Source organism: Monodelphis domestica, chromosome X (genome assembly GCF_027887165.1).
Source record: "Monodelphis domestica isolate mMonDom1 chromosome X, mMonDom1.pri, whole genome shotgun sequence".
NCBI lineage: Eukaryota > Metazoa > Chordata > Mammalia > Didelphimorphia > Didelphidae > Monodelphis > Monodelphis domestica.
In genome coordinates, this window is record NC_077235.1 from 2,129,455 (window position 1) to 2,143,982 (window position 14,528).

Here is a 14,528-nt window from a genome sequence, read left to right on the forward strand (position 1 = left end):
CCACACACACAGCCCTCAGAAGCCCCAGGGGGGCAATCGGCACCCTCTGCCAAACCTGGGCTTTAGAGGTCGCTGGTCAAGCAGCACTACACGGCCAGGGACGGTGGGAGCCAAAAAAGGGGAGAGGGAGGGGCGCCAGAGGAGGCAGCACAGCCTGCCTTCAAGTCTTCTCAGTTAAAGGATCCCCATGGCCCAGCCCCAGCCCCCTCCCAGGGCTCTCCCCTCTGGAGCAAGCCCCAGAGCGGGCAAGCTTCTTCTAACAGCTCTCTCCTAAATGCCGGTGGGCACAGAGAGTGGTAATGGATGGGATGGGGGATGGGGGACAGGAGGGCTTCCATAGTGGAGGCTAGAGCAGCCCGGGGGTCCCACTCCATGCCAGGTCCTCTCCCAAGATTTCAGGAGCTGGGCTGGGAAAGGGAGGGGGGAGGGGTTGCTGTGCAAGGGAAGGGGGGTAGGTAGTGGTAGATGCTTCTGTCCCTTTAAGGAGCTGCTGTTTAGCATTCCTGCTGCTGCTGCTGCCTCTGCCTGGATCTGCACACTGATTGGTTGAGAGCAACTGCTCTGGGAGCCAGGGAGAGATGCTCTTGACTCCACTCAGCTCCATCCTGGGGACCAGAGCAGGTGCGGTTCTCTCAGTAGCCAGCCTTCCCTTCCCCTTGGTCCCTCCCCCTAGCCACCTCTGGGCCTGGGCCCAGGAGCCACCACGGGCGACACGGAGCCACCAGTGCTGGAGGGGGAGCCTTGGGGTCGGGGCAGCGTTGGGGCAGAGGCCCCAGGACGTCCGCCCGGCCCCAGGCCCCGCTCAGCCCGAGCTCCCCCCCGGGTTCCCCCTCCTGCCTGGCCAGAGCCCTGTGACTGTGCCAGAGAGCCCAGTGGGGTAGAAGTGGCCGGAGGCTGGGGGGGGCGAGCAGCAGGGGCAAGTGCCATGCACAAACACCACCACTGCTGCAAATGCCCGGAGTGCTACGAGGCGACACGCCTGGCTGCTCTCAGGCGCCTCGAACCACCTGGCTATGGGGACTGGCAGGTGCCCGACCCCTATGGAGGAGGGGGCGGCAATGGGAGCAGCGGGGGCTACGGCTACAGCTCCCAGACCCTGCCCTCCCAGGCGGGGGCTGCCCCCACCCCTCGAACCAAAGCCAAGCTCATCCCCACCGGCCGGGATGTGGGGCCTGTGACCCCTAAACCTGGCCCTGGCAAGAGCACCCCCAAACTCAATGGCAGCGGCCCTGGCTGGTGGCCCGAGTGCACCTGCACCAACCGCGACTGGTATGAACAGGTACGGACCAGGGGAGCGGCGGGCTGGGCTGCCGAAGATGGCAGCTTGAGGGGGCTGGAGCCGGGGCTCGGAGGACTCGGAGAAAATAGTGATGCAGCTGGGGAGCAGGGAGTGTGAGAGAGAGAGCGTGGGGGGGGGGGGGTCTGGGCAGGGGAAGAATCTGGCCGTGTGGCTGCTCGCTATGGGGAGGGACAGATTTCCTTGGATTCTGGCATCCATCAGGTTCTTCCTTCATGGGGGCGGGGGGGGGGGGGGCTGAGTCTCTGGGGGAGAAGAGGAATCGTGGGTTTCTCTGTGTATGAGAGTGAAATCATGTATGTGGGGGGAGGGCTCTCTGGGTTTCCATGTGCCTGGATATCCGTGTGTGTGTGTGTGTGTGTGTGTGTGTGTGTGTGTGTGTGTGTGTGTGTGAGATGGCTCTGAGCTAGCTCTGCACAGGTCTCTTTGTGTGGGGGGGTGGGGGTGGGTGTCTCTGCATGTATGCCTGGATGGGCTCTCATGTCTAAATGTATGTGTCTGCTAGCATGTGGCCGTGTGTGTGCGCGCGTGCGAGCTCCAGCTTGGCATCTAGCCTGCTCTTCTGTGAGCAGTTTGATGGGCAGGGGAGGGGGAGGAGGTAAGTGACACCTCCAGGGCTCCAGGGACCCACCGCTCAGTAGTGCTGCCCTGTTGCTGGGACCGGTGGAGGTGGGCAGATGGATAGACTCTATTGTCCAAGGTGCTCAGCTGGGCCTCCCTCGGAGCTCGGCTCCTTTGTCTCCAGAACAGCAGCTCAGTCTCTGAAGTGGGGGGTGGGGGAAGGACAAGGGCAATGGTGGGGGGACAAGTGGGGCGAGCTTGTTCTGTGGGCACACCATGGGCATGGTGCCCAGCCCAAGGCAGAGGGCTAGGCAGCTGGCCCAGTGTGCCATGTCCCTCCCTGTGAGGCTTCCTGATGGAGTGGAAGGAGCCGGGTCTCCCTCTACTCCTGACTTTGAGCTGTTTGCCAGCTCCCTGGGTGCTGGGCACAACCTCGGCTTCTGCTCTCAGCCTAGCCGCCAGCTTAGAAAATGGAAGAAGCTTATGTATGTGTGAGGCAGCAAAATGGAGTCTGGGCCAGCAGAACCAGAGCCCTGGCATGCCATGTGTGGCGGAGTCAGGGGGGCGGATGGCTGTGGCCAGCTCTGCTGACAGCTCCTGGGCCAGCAGGACCGTCCTGGGCACGCTGTGGGAGCCAGGGGGCGGATGGCTGTGGCCATCTCTACTGACAGCTCCTGAGCCAAAGCCCTGAGGAAGGAGTGAGGAGGGGGAGCTGGGAGGGGGGCTGCCTAATGGCTCCCTGAGCTTCAGCCCCAAGGCTGGCCGTTCTGGCACATCCTCTCTTCTCCACGAGGGACAGGGACCAGGCTAGGAAGGCAGAGAGCTTCTGGCTTCTCCCCCAGCCTGCCCGCTGGCCAGCCCTCCGTCCCATCTCCATCCTTTGGCCCGGCCCGTCTTCCTCCCAGTTTAACCCTCCTCATCCCAAGGAGCCTTGCCCTGCCTGGAGGCTAGCATGGGCTACAAGAGGGAAGCTGGCCTTGTGGACTAGGGTTGCTTCTCCAGGGACTGGGGGAGAGTGGGGACCTGAAGCCCCCTCCCCCCACGTTCATCCCATCCGGAAGCCGTGGGGAGATGGACAGTATTGGCTTAGCCTGGCCCATCTTCCCAGAGACATGTGCTCGGGCTACACGGGTGGCTACCTGCTTCTCCATGTGTCTGTGTGCTTCTCTTCCCCCCATGCTGTGCACACATGGGACAAACGAGTCTGCCCTGAGACACTTGGCATCAGCCGATCAGTTCTCCAGCTAAGGTGGAGAACTGGCAGAGAGCTGGCAGCCGACAGCAGCTAACCACTCACATCCATCCCCATTTCAGAAGAACATCAGGGTGCGGGGGATGCAGTCAGGCCACAGCAGCCCCCCCCCAATGCATGTCCTCCCTCCCTGCTCCCCCCTCCACCACCCCCTCCAATTTCCTTGGTGACACCGATGCTGCGGGGGCCACTGGGTCTTCTTTGGATCCCCAGGGCCAATGATCAGAAGTGTGAGGGTTGTTAGGATCTGGGGAGGGAGGCTGAGAGGAGGTACGGGGGCGAGAGCTGGCACTGGCGGGGGTGGGGAGCCGACTGTCTGTCTATCCAGAAGAGTGTTCTCATATGAGGAAGGGCCATGTGTGTGATCATGCTGTATGTAGTGTCTGTCTGTCTGGCCTTCTCTCAGATGTTAAGTTGTTTTCTGGGGGAGGACAACTACTACTACTAGCCCCCCGGCTCCCTCCCATCCCCTGAAAGATGCTTGAGCTGCATCCCCAACAGTCCAGTATGGCCCCAGCTTCTCCTCTAGATGAGAGCATGTCCCCTGGCCTGGCCTGCCTTCCTCCCTGGCCTTAGTCCTTTCTGGGAAGCAGTGCTGAGCGGGCTGGAGAGAATCGGGCCCCAGGTGGGGAATGGATGGATCCCTGCTCCACACGGAGGGGTGAGGGGAGCCGGCTTCTTGGGTGTTCTTCAGGTCTAGTTCGAAGAGGACATCTCACTCCTAATTCAAGTGGGAAGCAGTGTCTGATGTGTGCCCTAGTCTTGGCAGCTCAGGGGACAGTTTGATGGGGAAGGAAGGAGGGAAGGAAAGAGGGAAGGAAGGAGGGAGGGAGGAAAGGAAGGAAAAAAGAAAGACAGAAGGAAGGAAGGAGGGAAGGAAGGAAAGGGAATAAGGAAGGAAAAAGGAAGGAAGGAAGGAAGGAAAAAAGAAAGAGAGAAGGAGGAAGGGAGGGAAGGAGGGAAGGGAGGGAGAGAGGAAGGGAAGTGAGGAAGGGAGGGAGGGAAAGAAGGAGAGATGGAGGGAGGGAGGAAGGAAAGGTTAGAGGGCTCAGTGCCCAGGCCATTTGGCTTCTTCTTCCATACTCTGTCTCTGCTCTCAGGCCAGCCCAGCACCCATCTTGGTGAATGCAGAGACCCTGGAGCCAAGTCTCTCGGTGAGTGTTCCCCTGTACTCCAGGGTTGAGGACATGGCTCCGGTCAAGTCTTCTGCTAAGCCCATCAGGACCCTGTCAGGGGTTGGAGTGTGGAGGAGAGGGCAGAATCTGTTCCAGAAGAGGCCCCCACCTAGGGTGGATTTTAGGCCCTCCTACTCTGTGGAGGGAAGGGGAGGTGGGGTTTGGGAAGACAGGAAGATGGGTGGGTGGGAGGATGGAAGAATAGGAAGGCACTGAAAGAACTGTCTGTGTCTGTGTCTCTCCCCAGGTAAATGGCAGTGATGGGATGTTCAAATATGAGGAGATTGTGCTGGAACGGGTAAGTCTGTGTTCAGGGAACAGAGAGAGAGGCAGGGGCAGCAGGAGACACCTACCAGGGGAGAACAGGCCTTAAGAGGAAAGGCTTGAGGCCACATCCATGCTTGAAGTTGCTAAGGAAAGGGTTTTAGTAGGTCCAAGAGGAAGGGGATGGGGAAACTGAGGCCTCCTGACAATAGTAGCCCAGCATGAGCTATGGGAGCCTCCAGAGACTAGGACTACAACTGAGGGATAGAGCTGCGAGCTTCTCTTCCCCGGTTCTCTCCCATCTCCTCCCTTGAACTCTCACAAAGGCCCTCTTCATTCTTGGCCTTGGGGCCCCAAATCTCATTTCCAGGTGAGAGGGATGGGGTGAATGTCCCTGGAGCTTCCCTCATACCATTCTCCAAAGGCCTCGGAGCTAATCTGCCTTCTTGGAAGTTAGCCCACTGGCTGAGAGCAGGGAGCACTGTACGTGTGTGTATGGGTAGCCAGAACCCTAAAAGTCCATATATGCCAGCCTCCTTCTTCACCTAGCACTGGACAGCTCCTGCCCAGCACACACACGTGTGCACATACATGCACATGCACGCACACACACACACACACACACAAGCCTTCCTGACTACTGGGGGACCCGGCCCCAGGAAGGAGGGAAGGGAGAGCTCAGGAAGCTTTTTTTTTCACTTCCTACTTGAACCTACTTGGGTTCTCTCTCCCCAACCCCTACAGGGGAACTCGGGCTTGGGCTTCAGCATCGCAGGGGGAATTGACAACCCGCATATCCCTGAGGACCCTGGCATCTTCATTACCAAGATCATCCCAGGCGGGGCAGCTGCCATGGATGGGAGGCTAGGGTGAGCTGGGGAGGAGGGGGGCACGGGGTCAGCAGACATATGAGATGTTTGGAGATGGTTCCCCCCCTACCTCAGCCCAGCCTGCATCGCTGCCACCCCCAGCCCCCACCCCAGAGGCAGAAAGGTAGGGAGGTAGCATGGCTCACAGTGGCCGTACTGGCATGTTTCCAGAGCCCTTGCACATAGGAGACAGCATGGACTAGTGGACCGGGAATGGGAAGACCAGGCTTCAGGGGCTCCGCCTTAACTTAGCCTTGTGGCCTGGGCCAGGTTGCTTCACCTCCCTTGATGCCTCCACTACTTGCTCAGGGGGGCTATGGTGAGACATGTCGTCCAGTGGTAGGGTGGAAAGCAACTGAGGTACTGTCCCACGGGGCACTCGCTCCACAGGGTGAATGATTGTGTGCTGCGGGTGAATGAGGTGGATGTCTCGGAGGTTGTCCACAGCCGGGCTGTGGAAGCCCTCAAGGAGGCCGGCCCTGTCGTGCGCTTGGTTGTTCGAAGGAGGCAGGCGCCGCCTGAGACTGTGGTGGAGGTCAACCTGCTCAAGGGGCCCAAAGGTGCGCTGACCCCTGTGGGATGGGCAGGCTTGGGGCCCTTCTCTCCACCCTCCATCTTGAGTGGGCTTGGGTTTCACTCATCCAGGGCTTGACGAGGGATCCAGGGGAGAGAGGTGGATGGCCTGTAGTGAGAGTAAAATCTTTGCCTCCCATCATGTCTCTTGCACCAGGCTTGGGCTTTAGCATCGCAGGTGGAATTGGGAATCAGCACATCCCAGGAGACAACAGTATTTACATCACGAAGATCATTGAGGGAGGTGCTGCCCAGAAGGATGGCAGGTTGCAGATTGGGGACAGGCTGCTGGCGGTGAGACCCTGCTCTGCCCTTCTCAGGGACAAAAGGGATGGGGGTGTGGAAGAAGGAGGGCTGGTTATCGCTGGCCTCTCTGGCGCTCTGCAGGAGAAAGAAGTAAGCAGATATTACTAAGTGAGGATGGTCTGCTCCATTTGTGCTGTGTCATTCTTTTTTAGGAGGTGGCTTCCCCCTCAGTCTAGAGTTTGAGTCAGGTCAGAGGACTGTAGTAGATTGGGCGCTGGAAGGGCCTTCGAAAGAGCCCGTGGAGTCCCAAATGTCCCTGACCCCCCAGAGCAGCTAAATGGGGGCTCACGCATCCCTATTCACAGCTTCCTGAGGAGAGGAGCCTTGCGAATGGTTGCGAAGGTTCATTGTGCTCTCTTCACCTTGGGTCCCCTACCCTGCTTCCCTTGCTCCTGCTGTGTGCCAGCCCTCCCCTCTCTGCCCACAGGTGAACAACACCAACCTGCAGGATGTGCGGCATGAGGAAGCTGTGGCATCCCTCAAAAACACATCTGATATGGTGTATCTAAAGGTGGCCAAACCAGGCAGCGTGCACCTCAACGACATGTATGCACCACCGGACTATGCCAGCAGTACGTACCCACATGTCCTTGGCCACAGCTGCTCTTCCCTTTCTCTGGGGCCCACCACGGCTGCCAAAGATCCCTGGCATTGGGGAGGGTGAAGACTCCAGAGCCTCCTTCTGGGTTGCTCTGGCCAGCCCAGAACCCTGAGAGCCAAGGGTGGAGGGCCGTGGCGGCTGCTGCTGGACGGGATTTGGGGGTAAGGCGGGCCCTGCCTCTTTTCTCTTCCCCAACTGCAGCCTTCTCTGCCTTGGCTGACAACCACATAAGCCATAACTCCAGTCTGGGCTATCTAGGGGCGGTGGAGAGCAAGGTCGCCTATCCGGCTCCTCCCCAAGTCCCCCCATCCCGCTACTCCCCCATTCCCCGGCACATGTTGGGAGAGGAGGACTTCACCAGGTAAGGACCTCCGGGGGCCACCCTGCCCTGCTGAGCCTGGGACACAGTGGAGGTCAGCCCCTGGTCCCTTCCCTTCATCCCTCTGGGCTCTCAGTCAGGTGGCCTTGGGCAAGTGTCTCCCACTCCCTGTGGTGTGACTTCCTCTTCTGCCCAATCAGGGGCCTCGGAGGGCCCTTCCAGCCTGGACAACCCTGGCACCCAGCTTTTGGCTCTCTGGCCCACCCCTTGAACCCCTCAAGGAAAAAGCAGCAAGTGGATGGCAAGAGGCCGGCAGGGGGCGCGTCTGCTCCCGGCTGCCCAGATGGGGGGAGGGGACCCTTTGGCTCACCCACGGGAGCCCCGTGGAGTGTGTGGAGCTCAAGGGATGGCTGGCCAATTCTAGAAGGAGAACTACCAAGTTCCTGGACTGCTCAGATTTGGGCTCGAAGGCCTGGAGCAGTGGGCCTCAGGCTGTGGTGCCCCCTGTGGATTTCAGGCCCTGCAAGGCCTAGCGCCTCAAGGCATTTAGAGCCCTCCCTCCCCCTCCCCCTTTCCCCCTCCCCCCCTCAGGCCGGTGCTCTGAGAGCCTTGAAGGCGCCTTCTTCCCGCCTTTGGCACTGCGCAGGCGCAGGCGCAGGCGCAGGCGCGCTGAGGACCGCCAGCTGAGGGGTGACAAATCGAGACCTAAGCAGCTCGGGTCCGGGCCATGAGTCGGGGGGCGAGGCAGCCGTGGGAGGGGTCGGGCAAGGCGGCCCAGGAGTCGGGGCCTGGGGAGCCCAGCCGTACCATGGGGCCCCAGTGGAGCCTCTTGGCGGTGGCCGGAGCTTGGCAGTCGGGCAGGGAGAATAAGGCTGAGGAGAAGGATGAGGAGGCCAAGCGAGGGGAGGAGGGGGAGGGGGGGGAAGAGGAAGAGGAAGACCAGGAACAGGAGCTGCCCAAGGAGGAGGAGGAGGAGGACAAGGAGGAGGAGGAGGAGGAGGAGGAGGAGGAGGAGGAGGAGGAGGAGGAGGAAGAGGAAGAGGAGGAGGAAGAGGAGGGCATGGAGGAGGAGGAGGAGGAGGAGGAGGAGGACGATGACCAGGATCGGGAGCCGCCCAGGGACGAGGAGGAGGAGGACTGGGAGGATGAAGACTATGAGGATGAGGAGGAGTTCATGGATCAGGAGGAGGAAGAGGAGGAGGAGGAGGGCGGTGAGGAGGAGGAGGAAGAAGAGCAGCAGCAGGAGGGGGAGAACCAGGAGGATATGGATGTAGAACAGGAGGAAGAGAGGGAGGTGGAGGAGGAGGAGGAAAAGCAGCAGCAGGAGGGGGTGGGGGAGGAGGCCAAAGAGCCCGAGGAGGAGGTGGTGGAGGTGGAATGCCAGGTCAGTGATGCCAGCTACCACAAGGAGGAGGAAAATGATGAGGGGATGGAGGAGGAGGAGGAGTCTGAGGAAGATGAAGACGATGCCCAAGACTATGACAATGATGAGGGCATGGAGGATGATGATGAGGAAGACTGTGACCATGACAATGATGACATGGATCCAGAGGAAGAGGCGCAGGGGTTGGAGGAAGACTACCAGGATGAGTATGTGGATGAGGAAGAAGATGCCCCCCAGGAGGAGGAGGAGGAAGAGGAGGATAAAGAGGGGGTCTGGGCCGAAAGCCCTGGGGGCGTCCTGTTCAGAGGGCCACAGCTGAGTGCCTGTGAAGAGACCCTGCAGCCCCAAGGGGGCACCTTGAGCTCAGCCACTGCCCTGGCCCCCTCCTCCTCCTCCAGGGCCCTGAGGCCCAGAGAGGATGCCAGGTAGGAGGAGTGGGTCTGGGGGTCCTCACTGACTAACCGACTTCCTGAAAGGCCTTTCCTCAGCTCCTGCTCCACCTCCCAGGGCCTAGGACTTGGGCAGCCTCTGGTCCTCTGGATAGCTTGGCCTCTTGGGTCCTGAGGGCAGAGGAGCAGGAAGGGCCGCAGGTTCTGGCTTCGAGATTCTGGGCTCCGGCTTGAATGGGAGACTTGCTCTTTATTCCCTGGCATTGCCCTCCCTAAGGAAAGACAAGTTGGGCTTGCTCAGTGCCCGTCCCCTTTGGGAGGGCTCCCAGGGCCGTCAGCACTTCTGGGGTTCGCTTTTCTCGACCCCTCCCCAGTTCGAGTAAGCATCCAGACACCCCCTTTTTTCTGGCTCCCCACCTAAGAGAAGCCCTGCTGCAGCTGTGACTGCTGGGTGTGTGTGGATCTCTCTCGGTATCTAGTCGTAAAGGCTGCTGGGAATTGCAGCTTGTAGAACTAAGTCAGCGGGTGCTTGCTGGGAGGGGGCTCCGGACCTCAGAAAATCTACTCAGATCTAACCATCTTAGGTGGCTGCTGCTTCTCCCTGCCCCACCCCTCCCCGCGGCACCCCGTCGCGGTGGGACGGTGGAGAGCGGGAGAGGCTTCTGGGTTGGGGGCTGCAATGGGAAGAGCCCCGAGGCTGCCGAGAGAAGGAAGCCGGGCAGCCCCTGCCCTAGCTGGCCTCTGTCCTGGCTGATTCCGCTGTTCTTCCCCCAACCCCCCCAGAGAGCCCCGGAAGATTGTATTGCACAAGGGCTCCACCGGCCTGGGCTTCAACATCGTAGGCGGAGAAGATGGAGAGGGCATTTTTGTCTCCTTCATCCTGGCCGGGGGGCCGGCCGACCTGAGTGGGGAGCTGCGCCGAGGAGACCGCATCCTCTCGGTGAGTGGGCAGAGGAAGGAGCGGAGCGGGGCCGGGCCACGCCGGCGTCACTCCTGGGGGGAGGGGCAGTTCTGGGAAGCCCCCTAGTCTGGGGGAGGCGGGGTTCGGCTCACTCCCTGGCCGCTCTCTCCGACCAGGTGAACGGAGTCAACTTGAGGAATGCCACTCACGAGCAGGCCGCCGCGGCGCTGAAGCGGGCGGGCCAGTCGGTCACCATCGTGGCCCAGTACAGACCGGAAGGTAGGAGGCTCCACCCCTCCCAGATCGCCGATGCCCAGGGCCTGCCCCGACCGCTCGGCTCAGGGCTTTGCGGGAAAGCAGGCGCTGGGTCCCAGCGCGCTCTCTTTGTGTTGGGCCGGGGGCGGGGCTTCGTATGCAAATGACAGGGAGGCCCAGGTGCCCGGGAGGCTCACCTCGGGCCGGGAGTGCAGGCCCGCGGGCGCCGATTGGCGGGGGCGGGGCGGCCTCGGGCGCGGGCCCGCCCCCTCGCCCCGCCGCCTCCGCCGCCGCGGCCGCAGCCTGCTCCTCCTCCTGCTGCTGTTGCTACTGCCGCCGCTGCTCCCCCTCCAGCGCCCCGCTTTGTGTCCCCGGCCTCCCGCGCAGGACGGAGCCCGGGAGGACTGGCCGGAGCTCGAGGCCCCGGGTCCCATACCAGGTGAGCTGGGGTGGGCCGGGAGACGGAGCCCTCAGTTTCCCCGTGGTGCGTCCGTCCCAGCTGCTTCCGCCGCGCCGCCGCCGCTGCCGGGGTGCCTCCCCCCCCCCCCCCCCCGCCCCGAGCCCAAGGCCCGGCCTGGGGGAGAGGGGTTCTGTTGTAACGGCACAACCCACTCCTCTGCCCTCTCTCAGGGCGCCTGGCCTTGGCTCCAAGGAGCCGGGAGGGGGGGCCCGCTGCCTCGGACCCCAGCTGAGTTGGAGGTGTGGGGTTCGCCTTTGGAAGGCGGCTGATCCCATTCAGGGCCTGCTTCTGTCGCCGCCGAGGAACTCGGGCCTCCGGGGACATGGCCGGCCTTTGGGCTCCCCCTCGGGGCGCAGCTGTGCCTCCAGGATCAGACCCTGCTGCAGCTTGGGGGGACTGACTCCCACTTGGAAGGGGGGAGTCCTGGTGGTACCTGGAGGGCCGTGCTTAGGTGGTCCGGTGTGCCCCATCTCCCTGATTCTCCTCGACTCCCAGGTGGCCAGGATTGCCTGCCTGCCGCCGACGCCCCTCCCCAGACCTGGGCTTCTGCCGGGCCCATAGCAACAATAGGGCAAAGTCTGGGCCTCTGCCCCTGGCTCACACCTGCCTCCGAGAAAACTTGTTTTCTGGTTTTGAGACCCAGGAGTCCCCTGCTGCCTCCCCCCACGCTAAAAAGACACGATTCTGGCTTAGGCCTTCAGTGCACCTCCCTTGCCTTGGAGGTCCAGAGAGTAAGAGCTGAGGAAGCTCCAGGCGAGCCCAGTGGCGGGGTGGGGGATTCGGGGCAGGCATAGGTACCACCAGCTCCAAAGCTGCCCGGGCACAGGGCACCTGAAGGGAATTTATGAGGAAGCACTGAGAGAACTAAGAGGAGGGAGAGAAGGTAGCCAGAAGCCGGGACCTCTCCAGAAGCAAATGAACAGCCACCATACAAAAGTGCCTCTGGGAAAACACTGGCGGCCCAGGGAGGGGATGAGGAAGCTCCCAAGCATCTTTGCCCCTGGCTACTGGAGCCTTCCAGTCTGCTTTGTGGGTCGGTCCCCTGCCTCCCGGGGCCAGGCCACACTTCTGGCGCGGGTGCTGGATTTGGAGGCCAAAGAGATGCTCTTGAACTTCTGCCACTTGCTGGCTGTGTGACCTTGGCTAAGCCCCTTCAAGCTGGAGAGCTTTCTCCCAGGTGCCTCCATTTTCTGAGCCCCAGCCTTCCTTGGGTGAGCTACTGGACTTTATGCTCCGGCTAAATTGGATTACTCTGCGCTCAGTTCAGCCTTTTCCTGCTTCCTGTCTTCCAAAGGTTCTACCCTGGTCCCCAGTCCTTAGAGGCCCAGCTCAAATGTCACCTCCTTGAAGCCCTGGTTTGCTTCGGTTTTGTCCCCTTCTTTTTCCTGCTCCTTGGACAGTTATCACCTGTTCCGGGGCTTAGTTCTTTGGTGCGCCCCACTAGATCGAACATCCATCCTTCCACTCCCAGGCACTCGCTCGATCTCCATCTCAGCGCTCTGGCTGGACCCAGGCTCCATTGCTTGGCCAGCATATTTCCTAGGTGCCCCATTTCATTTGCTCAACTTTGCCTCTTTCCCCCTGAGGGCTGAGCTCATCTCTTCTTCTTAAGGGCAGCTGCCAGCATAGAATTATTTTTTCCTTTTGTTCCATGCCTCCCCTGGGGCTCCTACATGCAAAAAAATCAAGTTCTCTCCCCCTTCCCCCCTTCCCTCAGAATTCTTGTTCCAGGGAAGCTGGTTTTTTTAATGGAGGGTTTTTGGTAACCCTTTTCCAGAGTATGTTATAAAGGCCAATTATTGGGGATGTCTACTAAGGAAATTCATACAACTAAAATCTCTTGGCAGAACAGCCAGCTAGCCTGTATTTGCCATCCAGGCCCATTGAGGCTGTTCCTTAGATGGCATGTCTATGGAGCAGAAAAGGATCTTAGAAATGAGCCCCCTCATTGTGATGGTGAGGAAACTGAGGCCCATAGAGACCTTGTCTAAAGCCACAGGGTCCAGATCTACTATACCACTGCCCTCAGAGAGCTTCAGAGTTACTACTTGGCAATGTCCAAGGGCTCAGAGGTTCGTGGTGGCAGAAATCTGGACCTCCAAGTGCCATTAGTCATCTAGGCCAACTCCTTCATTTTGCAGAGCAGGAAGCTAAGGCTCAGGGATAAAAGCTCACAAGATGGGAGAGCTTAAAAGATCTTAAACATCAATGAATCCAATGTTCTCATTTTAACTGAGGCCCAGAGAGGGGAAGGGACTTGTCCAAGGTCATGCAGCCACTTGGTAGGGGTAGATCATTTGTCTGGAACCAGATGGCAGCTCTTTGTTCCACTCCCCTGTGGACTTGATCTGAGAGGCCCTGAGGTGACCTCAAAGTTTCCGTCCAGATCGAACATTTTAGAACAAAAGAAATGTGGGGAAAGGCAGCAGATACCCATACATACTGCGCAGGTGTACTTCTTATATACTCCATGGATGTGAAGGGGAGCTCCCCCCCCCAAGAAAACAACCTCAACAACAGCTGATAACAGAAAAGAAAAGGAAATATATATATATATATATATATATATATATATATATATATATATATATATATATATATATATATATATATATATATATATATTTGCACATATCAGGCTGGGGCATGGATGGGCCAACAAAGTGGGGAGGGGAGGGAGATGAATGACAAAGGAAGAAGGAAAACCCATTGGGAATAGGACATGTTTATGTGGTAAGAAGAGCAGGACCAAAGTGGGGGGCAAGTGCTTCAGAGTGCAATGGAGGGCTCAGGGCCTTGGGGAACCAATGTTTTAACTCCTGATGCCTAAATAGAGCTGTGCAGAAAGAAACCTTCCTCTTCCAGAGCAAGTCCTCATTTCCATGAAATAAGGAGATGTACTGTTTGAAGGCATCTTGGGGAGGATCCCCTTATTAGCAGAGCTGGCCCCCCACTTTCTCCTGTGGAATCCTTTCCTCTCCATATCCAGGGTTAGGCATAGTGCTTAAGAGATGCCCTTTCTTTCATTCTTCTAATCTAAGGAACCAAGGATTTGGAGCTAGCTGGAAGTGGCCTAGTAATCTTGTCCGAGCTCGGAACCGTGTGTGTGTGTGTGTGTGTGTGTGTGTGTGTGTGTGTGTGTGTGTGTGTGTGTGTGTGTGTGTGTGTGGAAGTTAGAAGAAGCAAAGTTAGGTTTGCTTTAATGGAACAACTCGGCCAAGTGGGGCCAGCAGGGGAGGAGATGGGCCCTTGACTGGAGGTCTTTAAGCAAAGCAAAGGCAACCACTTCTCACAGGGCATTCTTGTCAGGTATAGCTTGGGCTGAGGTCTCTTCCAACTTTGACATCTGGTGACAGGCCTAGGGTTCCAGCTGGACAGAATCTTAGTGATGACATCAGCACAGAATCCCTGTATTTAGTGCCAGAAGCATCCTCTGAGACCTAGCTCTAGGATTTAGGAATATCTAGTCCAATACCTCCCTCCCCCTTAACAGAAGGAAATGACCTGCCAGAGATCAGGCACTCAGTTTCCTCTTTGTAACACAGTGCCTAGAACTCCAGGCTTGATTTTGGTAGGCTTCCTGATCCCCTACTCCCCCAACCCCCCCCCTTTTTTGCCACTGCTCTGAAACATAGGAGTTGCTAACTGAGAGGTGCTTGCTGAGGGATGCTGTTTCCCAGCTTCATTCTCAGTTGCTTCAGACCATCATAAATTCAACAGTTCTACCTGGCTCCTAAAAATCACATGAAGTCTGGAGAGTGTGTCTAGTCCAGCTTTCAAACTGTTGTAAAAAGTGTCGACGTTTGGCTTCTAAGGGGGTTCTCCACGTTCTTTTGTAGTGGAATGATTTTTCTAACTGGGGGGGGGGTCATCCAAGAGAGAATGACCTTCCTCTTAGGGATCTCTTGGTTTGCACTTGGTT

At 58.9% G+C, this 14,528-nt stretch overlaps 1 protein-coding gene across 9 annotated transcripts in view; it reads left to right on the plus strand.

Annotated features, from left to right (window-relative positions):
* Positions 1-544: 544 nt before the first annotated feature.
* DLG3 (discs large MAGUK scaffold protein 3) overlaps positions 545-14,528 on the plus strand; it is a 107,581-nt gene continuing 93,597 nt past the window's right edge. For 3 of the 9 annotated variants that reach the window (XM_056809282.1, XM_056809284.1, XM_056809285.1), the window contains exons 1-10: positions 545-1,279; positions 4,211-4,264; positions 4,533-4,583; positions 5,294-5,418; positions 5,809-5,978; positions 6,149-6,285; positions 6,725-6,869; positions 7,100-7,259; positions 9,774-9,930; positions 10,068-10,170. In XM_056809282.1, the coding sequence (XP_056665260.1) occupies positions 926-1,279; positions 4,211-4,264; positions 4,533-4,583; positions 5,294-5,418; positions 5,809-5,978; positions 6,149-6,285; positions 6,725-6,869; positions 7,100-7,259; positions 9,774-9,930; positions 10,068-10,170 (1,456 nt within the window). In that variant the 5' untranslated portion in view covers positions 545-925. Of the gene's footprint in view, positions 1,280-4,210; positions 4,265-4,532; positions 4,584-5,293; positions 5,419-5,808; positions 5,979-6,148; positions 6,286-6,724; positions 6,870-7,099; positions 7,260-8,608; positions 9,027-9,773; positions 9,931-10,067; positions 10,171-10,381; positions 10,586-14,528 lie in introns of those variants that run through there. The other 6 variants (XM_007507602.3, XM_056809281.1, XM_056809286.1 and 3 more) reach the window with 5 other exon arrangements.